This window comes from Pezoporus flaviventris, unplaced genomic scaffold (assembly GCF_033815535.1).
Source record: "Pezoporus flaviventris isolate CSIRO_AGI_PZ_B2104156 unplaced genomic scaffold, CSIRO_AGI_Pfla_v1 ptg000097l, whole genome shotgun sequence".
NCBI classification, from domain to species: domain Eukaryota; kingdom Metazoa; phylum Chordata; class Aves; order Psittaciformes; family Psittacidae; genus Pezoporus; species Pezoporus flaviventris.
Window position 1 is genome coordinate 3,303,504 of NW_026892645.1, and position 14,969 is coordinate 3,318,472.

Here is a 14,969-nt window from a genome sequence, read left to right on the forward strand (position 1 = left end):
AGGACATTGCTTTGGTTTAGAGCAATGGGATTCGAGGAACCCCACTTCTGTCTTCCACTCAGTCGAGCATTTCCTGTGGGTGCTGGTTAAATTAGATTGTTTCCAGTATTTCTTGGCCTGAACACACAACTGTGCAATCTCCAACAGGCAGAAACACTCACAGCTAGAGCAGGACCCAGGAGGTGACAACAGTTCTCTGCAGCTCCCTGGGGATGGATGCTGCACATAGGTCTCCACACGAGCCTTGGTACCCAAAGTTTAACTTGAGTCCTGTCCTTTCTCCCTGGAGTTTGTATGATATGTGTATTTAAGCACATGTAGTTAAAGGCAAGCTGCTTAGGAGCATATGCTTCCCAGAGCCTGCCTTGTGGACACAAGCTGTGCTGCACACAATTCCTCTGTGTCCAAACCACTGCAGAGAAACTCCTCTGGGGCAGGAGCTCACATCATAGCTACAATCAAATTAATAACAGGGAAATCAGGAGTACATGGCAGTGCTTGGGGGAGAAACCATGAAGCAGTCGTGGTAGCGACCTGAGAAACCAGTACACAGCTTCTTACTACCTGGGAACGCAACAGAAACAAATGAGCTATCAGGATCAGAAATGAAACCAGTTTTCAGTTACACAAACCAAGTAAACATGCAGACCAGCTGCTCTCTCATTCATGAGCAAGTTCCTCCACAGTTTAAACCCAGGAGAAACCACAACCAATCTGTGTTATATTTAAAAGGTTTGCTACTGCACAGCATGCAGATTTTCACTTTTCTGCAAGTTCCACTGCAACTGCTGTAAAACCTTACAATAAAGGGATGAATGAAGGGAACTCCAACTTTAACTGAAAAACATTCATGCTGTCACCACCACACTAAAACATTCCGTTTTACAGGACAGACAACCTCAGGTATGTGATTAAGGCAGCCCCAAAGGAATGCTGGCACAGATCAGGGCTGAGGCTATCGGAGCATCTTGCTGAAGGGAGGCAGCTAAACATGACTTTGTAGTCACCAAGGGCATAATCTCTACCTTCAGCTATCTGATAAACACTGGGAGGGGGCCAAGGGGATTAGCCTAGGACAGAAGAGTCCTCTATCTGCAAGGGTTTTAGCTCAGCCCCAGCTTAACTCCTGGCCCTCCCCCTGCTCCCAACAGCAGTGCCATAAATCGCAGGCACTGGGGGATCCCGAGGTCAGCAGCAGTGTCCGTGCTGGCCGCTGGGCATGTTGTGCCATGGCCCGACAAGCTGGGCTGGAACTGGGGAACCATGAAAATACCGGTTTGCACACATGGAAAAGGCAGAGGAGGACGCTGGGGATGGCTGCAGCATCAAACCCCAGCACTGCAGTCCGCAGCGGATCACATCCCATGGTGGGTCGCAGGGCTCCCTCCTCACCCCAGCATGCTGATGGCTGAGGATGTAAATGAGGGCTCATTTCCAGGCACAGCTTTTTGCTGTGGGAAGAATAGGGCCACTGCCTGGCAAACAGGGAAGCCTGGATGGTTAAAGTGAGGAGGAATCAGAATCCTTCTCTCACCATCTCCATCTACCTGCTAGTAGGGTGAGGGTGAGGTGGTGTGAATGGCCCCATCCACAAGAACCACACAGGTCTCCCTGCAGAAACTGTTAACTGGGGGTGTTTACAGATTAAAATGCACGGTAGAACAGCAGCACGCACTGTGAACAAAGACACGGACCTCCAGGGACTACAGAGCTGCCCGTACACACAGTAAACCACCCCTCACACTGAAGTGGCAGGTAAAAAATAATCACCTATGGAAAGCCTGAGGCTTTCAGAGGTCTAAAAAATCCTGTAGGAACCATGACCAGGCCCAGGACGTTCCCCCTGTGGTCCACGGGTTTGCTGGCTCCTGACCTTTGCTGTTTTTCACCCTACTTAATGCAAGCGCCTTATGTAGGCAATCGGTGGGAGAGCCGGGGCAGAATCACAGCCAAACTTCACAGAAACGGTAAAGCTCAGGCAAATTTAAAGCGATTTTGTGCCGGGGGTGCTCTGAACTCCCTGAACCTTGAAATTTCACTAGAATATCAAAACACATAGGAAGTATCATGATTTTAAAGCAAATAAACCCTCCCTTCTCTGTCTCTGGTACCTCTCACTGATTTCCACACACAACAACGTAGATCAGGAAACAAAGCAATTGCCAAGAAGTTTTTACAAATACCTTTTGCACGTGTTTTATTTCAGAGAGAAGGCGGAGGAAGCTCCTTCCCCAATCTTCCTGACGGGGCTTACATTTAACGAACTCATACATGGGATATTCGGGCTTTGTTCTCACAAGCCATTGTAGCAGGGGCCACTAAATCAAACAGTTGCTGCTACGACAAAAGCACTCACAAAAAATCTCAACCTCATCTTGAACCCTGAAGATTTTTATGGTTACTCCCTCGCTAACCCCTCCCCGAAGCCACATTAAAGGCTGCATTGTTTGCAGGGGTCATGGTAGGTTTCATACCACATTTTAATACAATGCAAGTTCTCCCAAGAATATTATGATGTTATATAAGAGTCACAGAAAAGAAATCGCTCCTTGTCTATGTTTTATAAGGGAAACAGTAGAAGCAGCTCGCTTGTTTTTTAAGTCTTGCTTTTTCCCCCTCAGTGAAATGAATAGTTTTGGTAATTTTCAGAAAAAAATTCCTATGAATTTCCAAAAGGAAATACCTTTGAATCCTGCCGAAGCCAAGGCAAAGACACGCACAGAAAACACGAAAGCGCAGGAATTCTTGAGTGCATGAAAGAGCATGTAAAATATCCAGCAAATCAAGTAAAGTATCAGGACATGCATCCAGCCCCCAGCAAACTTCCATCACCGCTCCCACCTGTACGGCTCCTGTGGATAAACACCCCGAGCAGGCTACCAGGAAGCGCCTGTGGTGTTCCTAGCACTGGCGGGCAGCACAGCGGCATTCCTGGAGGGAACCAGATGCTTCATCTCCGTGGTCCCCCACGGCTGTGAGAAGGATCGCACCCACCCCTGCAGATGCAGTTTAAAACTGTACAGCAACCACAGCTCCCTGGTATTTCTCCTTGGAAATCGGACTGTGTGCCTGTGCAGCCAGCTTGTGTGGCTCGTAGTATCGGTGCTTTATAATGGAGCAGAGACAAAGCCTTTATTTCCTAGAGTGAGGCCAAAAGGGAAGGCACAAACCCTGACCCAAACTCTCCAAGCTGGGATTTGGTCCCACTGCAAAGCTGCAGTTTGCAGAACTTCCCCCATTTCTACCCCAGAACAGGATTTACAGCTAAGAAAATCTTTCATAGCTGAAAAAAGGTTCTCAGACCACACTCAGCACTAAATTCATTCATATATTTAACATCTTTTCAACTGTGTATCGGTTATTTGCTTCCTGATTAACTGGCCCTATCCCACAGGCCCTGCAGTACCCTTTAGCTGGGTCTAAATCTCAAGCTGCTGAATACCAGCTGTTTGAAGAGGGGGAGCAGAAGGGGGAGATCTCACACATGTGTTACTTAAATCCTACCCAAACCTCACTGGCCTCTGATGATGCCTCGAGCACAAACAAGCATGTTAAGGTTTCTTTTCCCCTTATCTTCCCTAACAAATTTTTTCAGTGTCAATTTTTAGTTTCAAGTAAATCATCTTGATAAATTCAAGGCAGAATTGGTGTAACTCCCCCCTTGCTGCCGAGTGCTGCATTGTCCAAACAAGCCCAACCCCAAAACTGGGCTTTTTTTGCTTAAGGGGCTTTTCTTTAACTTATAATCGGTGAACACAGGGATTAAATTTTCTGTTCAGCAGCCCCTCCCCAGGACAGCAGCGACCTCGGCAGCCGAGCCCACGGCTGGGTGCACAATGGGCTGGAGCATCCTGCTCCTGCTCCCCCATGGACCCCACAGATGGGGGGTCCCAGCCCCGCGCTGGATGTGGGCAAAGGCACCAGCATCCTGCTTGGGCTTAAAGAGCAGATTGTGCTGCCCCGGCTCAGGCCAGCCATGGTGGGAGCCTGAATAAAATTAACCCTCTGTGAACTAAAACAAAAACATTTGTGTGCCCAGCTGGGATAAAGGTTAATTTAAATGGACAAGCCTCCTCAAGTCCTTTAAGATAAAAAAGAGAAGGGGAAGGAAAGGCTGCCTCCAACCTTACTCTCTGCACTGCAAAAAGATGTTCTATTTACGGAGACATTTAAAAAAGCACCAACCAAGTACTGAAAAGAGGAGAAATGCTGCAACAGGGGAACGGACGAGTGCATCCCAGCTCTGCTCTCCCTTTCCAGTGATTAAATGCAAAACTCACAGTCTTATTCCACACTGGGTTTGTTTTTGCCAGGGAAGAGTTCAGTCAAATGAAAACCCCCATGAAAAACAAGAGAAACCATTGGCTGCTCTTTTTCGGGTAGGTATAAATCAAGAGTGTGCAGCTGATGAAACCCATCACCCTTCCCTTCCCGGGGCTGGGACCAATCACCATTTGCATATCAAAAACTCATCTGTGAAATGCAACTTCTCCTGGCCAGGCTGGGAGCCCCTGTCCCTGCTTCTCCCCCTCACCCCAACACCCAGCCCTGCGCCCCACAGCACCCGTGTCCCATGGGACCCAGTGCAGGCCTCGGAGGTCCTTATCCCGCTCCATTGTGTGGCACAGGGAGAATGGACGGGCCTGATCCTTCGCTCCAACCGGTTGTTGCACAAAGAGTTTGGAACAAAAGCCACTGCACCAAAATGTGCCCCCATCGGCTGGAGCTGCTGCGAGGGGCGCGAGGGTCTCCCTGCATCCCGACCCATGCTTGCTCCATCTATGGATCTGCTCCGAGCTCGCAGCCACTCTCCCGAGTGATCAACTGTCCCTAAACCCAATGCCAGAAAATGAAAGCTTTTTGCAGGGTCCCCTTGCCCTCGCTCCAGCACGGCCACACGCTCGGAATCGAGCCCTGCCTTAGCCTCTATAGTCTGCACATTGATACATTACAAAGCAACAAGATTAAAAATTGACTCAAAATAACCGCCTTGGACTCACTGAAGTTATCGACGTGCAACGATCGATTGAGAATGATGCACAATGAAGAAAACCCAAGATTAACGCATCGCCACCAAAGGCAGCAGCCCCTGCCCACAGGGAGGCAGGGCCTCGGCACGGCTGAAAATAATGACTTTTCAGGATGTGCTACCCGAACAGCAACGTGCTTCCCTTCAGCATCCCGTCCTGACCCCGGAGGAGAGCTTTGCCACTGTCTCCAAACACAGCGCGGGGGGAAGAAACGCTGTAAAATATCAGTGAACTAGTGCTAGTCCCTGGAGAGATGAGCTGCGTTATCAAGTGCCTGCATGACCCCGATGCTATCAATAATTAACGATACTAAAAAAAGCTCTTCCAGATGGTCAGAGCGATTAGGAAGTTTAAAATATAAACAAATTAACCCATAAAACAAACTAATACCCCCATTTTCCCCCTCGTTTTTAACCACATAATCCGCGCTCGCATTCCCCCGCAGCTCGCAGAACACGGAGAGAAAAGGGGGTAAAGCCCCCTCACGGCTGCGGCAGCTCCAAGGCCCGGCCCCGGCCTCCCCCTCCTGCCGCGCACCCCCGGCGGCCGCCGCCCGAACAAAGGCCGGCGCCCCTGGGCCCGGCCCCGCTCACCTTCCATGCAGGTCGAGTCCCGCTTCATCCCCCCGGCGCCGCGCTGCTAGGGCCGCCTCATGGCGGCGGCGCGGCGGGGAGCGGGGCAGCGGCGCGGGCGGGCGGGCAGCCCGGCTCGGCCATCGCCGCCGACCGCGGGCCGGGCCTATGCTAACGAGCAGTGATGTCAGCCCCGCCGCGCCCCTGCGGGAGGGGGGTAACGAGGGGCTGCCTCGAGCGGAGGCACCGCCGCAGGACGGGCACCGGGCACAGCGCCGGGACCCTTCCGTGGCTGAGAGACCCGGGGTTAAACTGGTACCTCGGGCACCCCGGCAGGAGAAAATGGGATCTTGGAATGGCTCGGGTTGGAAGGGACCTTAAAGCTCATCCAGTTCCAACCCCTGCCACCGGCAGGGACACCTTCCACTGGAGCAGCTTGTGTCCAACCTGGCCTTGAACACTGCCAGGGATGGGGCAGCCACAGCTTCTCTGGGCACCCTGTGCCAGCGCCTCAGCACCCTCACAGGGAAGAGCTTCTGCCTAAGAGCTCATCTCAGTCTCCCCTCTGGCAGGTTCAAGCCATTCCCCTTGGCCTGTCCCTACAGGCCCTTGTCCAAAGCCCCTCTCCAGGTTTCCTGGAGCCCCTTTAGGCACTGGAGCTGCTCTAAGGTCTCCCCTTCAGGAGCCTTCTCTTCTGCAGGCTGACCCAGCCCAGCTCTCTCAGCCTGGCTCCAGAGCAGAGCTGCTCCAGCCCTCACAGCATCTCCATGGCCTCCTCTGGACTTGCTCCAAGAGCTCCACGTCCCTCTTGTGCTATTGCCTCAGGGCTGAACACAGGACTGCAGGGGGGTCTCCCAGTGCAGGCGAGGGAAGGCACCATGCCGCCCACCAATTGCCCCTGACTCCTAGAATCCCAGGCTGGAAGGGACCTCAGGGATCACCTGGTCCATCCCTTCTCAGCAATGCATGACCTAGATTGGAGAGCTCAGCGTCCTGCTCAATTACCAAATATTACCAACTATTTCTTTAAGCTGATAACAACTATCGGCCAAAACCATACGCTTGGCTGCAATCATGACTGAAATGCAGTCCAGCGTTACAATAAGCAAACACAAGCAGCCCCAGGCAGAGCTGCCTGCCTCCAGATGCCAGCGCAGATGGATGCTCACCACAGCTCCCTCACCAGGAGAACACATGTGCTTTGTCTGTGAGGATACAAGCAGGAGCACATCCTGTTCCAGCATTCCCCCAGCCATGCCCAACACCAGCTGACTTAGCTGCCTCCCTCAAAACAGGGACCTCCATGGTGGCACTGGTGATGGTGAGCTCTCCATCAGATACAGCCACAGGTTTCTCTGCACTAGTGAGTATTTTCATGAAGTTCTTCTGCTCCTTCATTCTCCTCTGGGGATGAACACAGCCTTGGATATTGTTCAGTTCACATGTCATTAGTACTGCAAACATGAGATGCCCAATAACTTGTCCCAGTGGCCCGCTGTGTTTGACCAAGCCCAAACCAATGCTCACCACACAAAAGGCATAAATGGGATTGCCCAGAAACATTTCTGCCAATGCCCAGTTCAACCTGTCCTCCAGATGAATGCACTGACTCCATTCAAAAGCCACATTCTACTTCTACTCCTCATCCTGAGGCTCAACATGCTCTGGGAAATGGCTGACTTAAACCAAACAAGGCACAGAGGCAACAAAGGAGGTCATATTTCACCCGATCCCAAGCCTGAAATTTTATTGCTTTCTGGTGACATCCAGCAACACAAATAACACCATGTGCATGCAAGAGCAGAGCTCAGGAGCATCCTCCTGGACAGGCTGGACAGGGCTTGGAGCAACCTGCTCCAGTGGAAGGTGTCCCTGTTCGTGGCAGGGGGCTGGAACTGAATGAGCTTTGAGGTCCCTTCCAACAGAAACCATTCCATGATTCTGTTATTCTATGAATCCTGCAGGAGCAGGTGTGTAATGCAGGAATGAGCCGTCACAAACCAGTCCTTCACTGGGCCAGGTCTCCAGTTTGCTTATGCTGTCAATATGTAAAGCTGCTGTGTCGGTCCTTGACGTGCTCTTCAGATTGACCTCTCTTTTTTCCCTCTGGAGGTTACCAAAGCAGGACTGTGTGAGAAGCCGGTGACGCTGCGCATGGCCAAGGTAAGCGGTCCCCTGGCCGCATTATTGACACAGCTGTTTGCAATTGTGCCTGCTCCCAAGGCTCTGCATTCTTCATCCCATGTGAGCACTCTGCTTGCTCCCGGCACCCCTCGGAGAAGTGTGACCAGAATGCAGAGCACTGATTTTGCAACACAGCAGTGTGATGTGGACACAGAGATCTGAAACAGAGCAACTTCACCTCAGGATAACACACCGACTCGAAGTTACTCACACAACTGCTGCTGGGATTCAAAACAGAGATACACCAAAACCACCCAACCCTGCTAATGCAGAATCTACTGCAGTTATTGACAAAATCTGGCTGGGAAAAAGGATATGTGGCCAAACAACCAACCCAAATCTTCCAAATCAACTCAAAACTCGCATTTAAATACACGTCACAGTTTGTCCATAATAAATCCTTAGGGGTGGAAAAAACCTGCACAGATCTGGAACTATTCTGTAAAATAAGAAGCCAGACTGGGAATGGACAGAGGGCAGACAAAGAGGCAAGAAAGATTAATTCTCTTGTCTGAACCAAATAGCCTTACAGCAAGGCTGGGAAAAGGAAAAATCAAGTGCCTGGTCTTTATTTTAGCCTGAATCAACCAGTTCATACCCCAGATAGAAAAAGCTGACAGCATTATAGGTGACATCTAAAGTTTTAGGATAAGACCAGTTCATAGCAGTAAAAGCCAAAACCACGGACAAAAACTGGACAAGTGATGCTGCCTGATTTATTGCCTTGATGTTATGCCATAAGGGACGGGCACAGGGAGCAAGAGGAGGATGGAGGAAGATCTCCAGAGCATGCCAGGCATTGGCTCATCCATTACCAGTGTGGTCACTTGCATGCAGGTGAGGACAGGAAAACCACAACATTTCACTGCAGTTTGCCCACAGTGAACTGTGGTGCCAGACAAAGCAGCCAGATTTGGCCCATGTGGACCCAGGACGGGGCAGCCCTTCCTCACCCTCAGCCACTGTTCCATAATTCTCCAGCTCTAGCGAGGCTTTGTCCATTTTCATGACAATCGGGGCTCTGTTGTGCGGACGCAGTTTGAGACATCGGCCCCTTTGTGGCACGAACAAAGTCCAGGCTGTGGATAACAAAACCGAGCCCATCTCGGTGCTGAAGGCAGCTCAACCAAAAGCTGCCTCCACATCAGTGAGCTTGCCCCAAACCAAATTTAAATACTAACTCAGTTTGATTTCAAGCAACAAACAGCACCCAAGGAAACACCGGAATCCTGGATTTGTTTTTATTTCACAGTGCCAGTGGCAGCACCTCCATTTTCCAGCCCAACACTCCCGAGCCCGTGTGGTTCAGCTCTCCCAGGAACAGCCCCACATGCACAGGAGCCCCACAGCTGGGGAATGACACCCAGTGCCTGCACACCAGAACCAAGCTGGTTTGCAAATGTAGAAGAATAAATGTTCTAAACTCAGGTTAACAGATCTCAGCGGCCTCAGGACTGCGGACGTTACCACTGTCAGCCACTGCAGTGAGAGAAATGGTTCCAGGTAAACACAGCACATACTTTCCCCCCCAAATCTATTTCCCTCCATCCACATATACAGATATTTCAGAGAAAATAAAAATAAAATTAAAATTGTTTAGAGAGGCTATGGAAGGAGCTGCAAGAAATGATAATAAACATCCTCCTGACTTCTGATAGTGGTTTAATAATGGGTGCGGGTCATTCCTCTGCTCCCAGCATTAAACACATCAGGAATGTGATGTTAATAATCCTGGTGAAGGTAATCACTTGCTGCACATAAATTTAAGCATTTTCCTCCATCTTATTAGTTTGCTTTGTCGTTGTGCAAAATGAATCCTTCCACCAATTTCCAGTTTTATCTATTTATGCTTTCATTTGCTTGGCTACTGACTTTGCCATCCCAGGCTATTGAACAGCTTGCAAGAAGCATTTCATTGCGTCTTGCTTGATGGGTGACAAACATTGGAGGCCAGCTCTGTACAACAGAGGGAAAAGCAGGGGGGGGAGGTTAAGGGCTCCTTAGAGAGGTCGCCTTCAGAGGAAAAAAGGAAAACAAATGGGATTGCAGGCCTGAGAAGTATATGGTTTTACTGCCTTAGTGGGCAAGTACAAGAAAGGAGAATTGCAAAGGAAGAAGCTTTACATTTCTATGAACAGGCAATCGAGCTCCATTCTAAACCCTTTGCAGAAAGTGCTTCCCTTCTATGGGATGACTATATCCCCTTCTGGGATTCACCCAGTAACCCAAACCCATTCACGCAGCATCAGATCATTCTGGAAAACATGGGGAAGTCCTTGAGTTGGGTTCCTATAATCAGTGACAGCCCCAGAGCACCCCAAACACCTGCAGGGCCAGGGCAACAGCAAGCCCAGGGCTACATCTGACCCTTGCACTCTCCTCGTGTCCTTCTGCAGCCCCTTGTTTCTCCCACAAGAACAATATTCAGGCATAGAATTCACTGAAAGCACCCCAGGTGCAGCAGTGGGGCTTTATCCTGGCATTTCCCACCTATAGATCCAGCACAGCCCATCAGCAACAGCGAGTGCACAGACGAGCAGAAATATCTTCACCCAAACCTGAGATGTTCAGCAGGACACAGGAACAGATGAGAGGCACAGAGGTGGAAAGGCAGAGAACATCTCCTGGATCTGAAGAAGCAGGAATAGTTTTGTGCGCTAAAGAGGTAAACTGAAAAGCCATAAGATTATTTTACAGCTGACTTACATAAATAGCAGTCACGCAGCTACACTGGTTTGCTGCAGTTACTGGTGGTTTTAATCACAACAACAGACCAGGGTTTGTTATTATAACTATAAAAAACTTCAGTACTAATGCTGCAGATTCTGTACCTGCACCAAGCACACTGCTATGAGTGCAATTGCTAATGAGCTGGATTAGATCATTAGGAACATGGGACAAATCCTGCCTGTGAACTACCGGACTCCTTTGTGCCTCCTGCACTTTGGTGGGACTTGGCAGCAGAGGCAGCATGTTACAACAGCCCAGAACCCAGCCCTGAGCGGGGCATAAAGGCAACACTGAGCAGAGGTAGGAGCATCCCTGTTGCAACCAGGGCTGGCTCCGAGCACAGAGAAATGCATGTATTCCATGGGAAGAGAGAAAACATCAACAAGTATCTAGCCCTTGGGGCTTAGGAAATGTGCTATGCTGGAGCACTGCTGTGCCCTCAATGAGACAGGACCCCAACCCAGCTCCATGTGCAGAGGGGCTCACCCCGCTCCATGCTCATTGCCAGCCCCCAACGTGCTGTTTGACATTGCTGTGTCACTGAAGGGTCCCGTGTTCCCAGCAGGAACCAGCCCCAGTCCAGGCTGGCGGCTGGACAGGAGAGGGCAGCAGCTGACAGACGGATGGACGGCTCCGCACCCAGCCAACAGCAGCAAGCACAGAACAGGGTACAGCAGCGCTATTGTAGATATACATCAAGATTTAAAGATCGGCTTTTGCTGTCCTCAGGAACAGAAAACTGTTGACGTTTGTAAAACTGTTTTCTTGTTTTACAAGAAAAGGAAAAGCTGAACAGAAATGTCCTTCCAGAATTTAGAAGAATGGGAATATAAGTATGGAGGAACTGTTTGGAACACCCTGACAATACCCACACCCTTCCCAGGTACCTGGTCTTCCTCACACTAATATTGCTCTTGCGTTTCAATAGAGCAAAGACCGGATCCTGAGAAGATGTTATCTCCCATCTTTCTTCTGCTAAACCTGACCCCAGTCCTTTCCTTCTGATAAACTAGATTCTCAATTTTCACATCATCTCTACCAGCAGCCCCAGACCCCAGATACCGCCCAACCCCGGGAGCCCAAGGTCCCAAATTAAGAGGTACGTGACTGCAAGGAAGAGACAATTTTACCAGGCTAACTCTAGGGAACAAAATCTTCCTCCTCTCTGCTTGTGAAGCTGCTCAGGACAAACTATTCACATGGTTAATACTGACAGATAGTGAGGCTGCCACGGAGAGGGGGCCGCTTCTTTGGGTGTAAAGACTGAATTGAACATGCAGTATTTAAGACAATTAGGTTTTCAAAAGGAACTACACTAAACATTTCTTTCATGTGTAATCAAATTATGTTAAAGCAAACTTCATAATTTAAACCATTCCATTGGTCAGCTCCTATTTGTTTTCCCTGCACCCTCATTTTTGCTCCAGATCTGTCACATTACATTAACACCTTTCCTACTCACTGCCTACAGAAATAACAGCCTTCGACATGCCTGCACAATCCATTTGTCCTGCTCTAATTACTTTTTGACATAGCCTCTTTTGCTGTTATCTTGCCTTTTCTGACCTCTGTCTGTATTAAAGCCATTTAAAACAATCTTTAAGCTCAGTATCTATTGTGATGTGTCTTATATGATACTCCTGGAGTATCAGGCAGAAACGTTTTGTAAATCAAATATTTAAATCCGTGGTAATAAGAGAATGCACTTGAGCAGGAACACTACAATACTACATATGGGAAGCAGCTACAACCGGTTCTTCATGAGTCCCCAAGACTGCAAGACATTTTCAGGATGAAATTCCTATAGTCATAAACCTGTTCTACACAACCACATAGCTCAAAGATAAACAGGGTCTTCTGTGTACTGAGGACCTTCCCTCCATTTCACAGTGAGGAGGAAAGCAGGAGAAAAGAGAAAAGCAGTCATCTTGCACAAAAAGAACCCCAGCAACCACCAACCAAACTGAGTAGATGGGAAGAGGACCAGGCAGGGTGCACCAACAATGGCAGCTCAGGATGAAGCATGACAAATCACACTCTTCTCCAAGCCCAGAGAAGAAACCAGGAATCTCTAATCCCGATATCCCTCTGTTTTCATCAAGCCCATTCAAAAAATGTGCCCTCATTTTCTTTTGTGGCTGATTCACAGAAGATGAGCCTCCAATTACCAGCTACTTCCCTGGCTGAAGCAGAAGAGAATCTGCTCTGTGCCAAGTATCTACTTTGGCTTTGGAGTCAAGAACTTACTCCGCATGGTGGAACTAATTTTTGGATATCAAGTTGATCCCCATGTACATGTGTCTCACAGTACAGCCTAACTACATCTTCACATGCTATTTTCCACAAGATCCATCCTCATGCTAACTTAACTGGTAGCTAGTCAATATTTTACTCACATCAGAAGATACTTCACAAGCCTAGATTTGCTCTGGTTCGTTTACAGGCTAATTATCCAGTTCACACAAAGCCTGGTCTTCCATATACAACCGGTACAGATACAAGCAGAGCTCTGCTGGGAAAGCACAGCTCTGTATTTTGTCTTCCAGATGACAGCACTATAAAACCGACGGGGGACAAACCCAGAGTCAATTAAAATACATTAAATGTAATGCAACAATGCTGTGATTTGTCATAGCCATCCCAGAGATGTGATTTCTTTGCATTTCTTCAACTTTGTCCTCAGGATATGAAGAGCCCATGAATGTTGTGGAAAGCTCTTCCCATGACAATTCCCTACACACATTTTTATTTCCCCCTTTTTATTTCCTGTCAGCAGCCCTGACCACAAAAGCCCATCTCATTAAGGCATCTAAACATAGAAGGAGCTTGTGGATGCGAGACCAGACCAGTCTGCTACTGGTCTGCTTGTAACATCCCTTTTTGTAGAGCTCTTGAATCCCTACATGCTGCTGAATGATGCTGTCAGTGGAAGCAGCAGGGCAGAGGGTGGGCACAGGCCAGGCCCTTCCAGCTTTATTCTGCAACATCCAGAAACACACTTTTTGCTGGAATCATTCTTTGGTTTGTAAAGTCACTTTTTCACATCTACTTCCCAACTTTCTTTTGATACAGCTGTTGGAGCAGATCCCAAACAATAATCACTACCAATTACTGTGTCCTCCCTCACATCTGTATTAATAGTGTATCTAAAATCAATGCACTCTTCCCACAGTGTTTCTGTAGAGCAGGTAACACCCACAGAACAGGCCCCCTGCCAGCCCCAGCCGGGTCTCAGAGAGTGGCTGGAGCAGACCAGAGTGGGCAAATAATTCCAAATCCTAAAATTAACCCTTCTCGCTCTTTATTTTTCCTAAGTGAAATTTAAATTTATTTTCAAGAAAGACATTTAATTCTCCATTTAAAATAATTCTCATCCAAACCCTTTCGGACCACCAACAGTGGTCTCCCTCATCCTCCTGTAACGCAGTGCTGGCAGTAAAGCCAAATGGCTTCTCTTTAAGCAGTTTGTCACCATCAAGAGGGTCTCATTTCTTCTTAAAACAATCACAGATGTTTTGGGGGCATTTGGGAATTCAGGGTGTGTAAAAGTGGTTTGTATTTTTAATTTGTGCTTTTTAACCATAATCCTACATCACACCCTGAATACAGCAACAGTTCTGCTACCAACAACATCCCTCCATTATCATTCACTTTTTGATTTTGTGTTATTATAGGTCTGTGATTCACTTCTGGAGATGGTTGTAGCAGCCGTACTGCATCACAGTATTCAGTATTATAACATGGAAGCTCTAACCAGGCCTGCTGGGGTAGAAGTTGCACCAATAGAAGGAATTAGCAACAGCTACAGCTTAAAGGCAACAAATAGCATAAAATGTGCCTGAACAAATTCAGACACTTGCAATTTGTAAATACAAGTTATCCAGCAAATTGTGTCTAGAGCATCCAAGGTTAATTGGCTGATTTCTTACAGCCTAGGCAGAGGTTTATCTCAAGAAGAGAGCTCCATGCAATTTAAGCCTAACCAGGTACCAATTTATACACCCCTGGATCCTGCTGGAAAACAGATGGACAGGTTGCCAGGGGAATAGATTCTAGAGGGAAGGAACAAAACCATCACAAATTAAGTACCCTTGAAGAGGCAGATATGTTCAGAGAGAGATGTAGCGGCTCTGACACTGATTTCAAGCAGAAAGAAACCAGCCTGAGACTGGTATTCGCCCTCAGGTCCTGCGGGATTTGAGCCAAGATCCATAAAGGCTCCACCACTTCTAAAGTCCTACATTTCCTTCCACCGGATCCCAAAATGATGTATCCTGAACTGGAAAAGCAGGAGTCTGAGCTGATGCTGTGCTGGAGCACAGCTGATGGAATGGCTTTTTAGTAATACTGAGATCGCATCACATCTAATAGCAGGAGCAGGTTAATGCCTACATTAATTACTGAAACAGCCTGCACGTACAGGACCAAAGGCAACAGACCACCAGATTTACAA

General features: G+C 48.4%; 1 protein-coding gene across 5 annotated transcripts in view; it reads right to left on the reverse strand.

Moving 5' to 3' along the window:
* Positions 1–14,969, reverse strand: part of NR6A1 (nuclear receptor subfamily 6 group A member 1) — an 83,639-nt gene that overhangs the window by 22,822 nt on the left and 45,848 nt on the right. Inside the window, exon 1 of one of the 5 annotated variants that reach the window (XM_061476612.1) lies at positions 5,624–5,761. The exons of the other annotated variants lie outside the window; for them this stretch is intronic. Coding sequence (XP_061332596.1) covers positions 5,624–5,651 — 28 coding nt within the window. The 5' untranslated portion in view covers positions 5,652–5,761. Of the gene's footprint in view, positions 1–5,623; positions 5,762–14,969 lie in introns of those variants that run through there. 5 annotated transcript variants of the gene reach the window in all.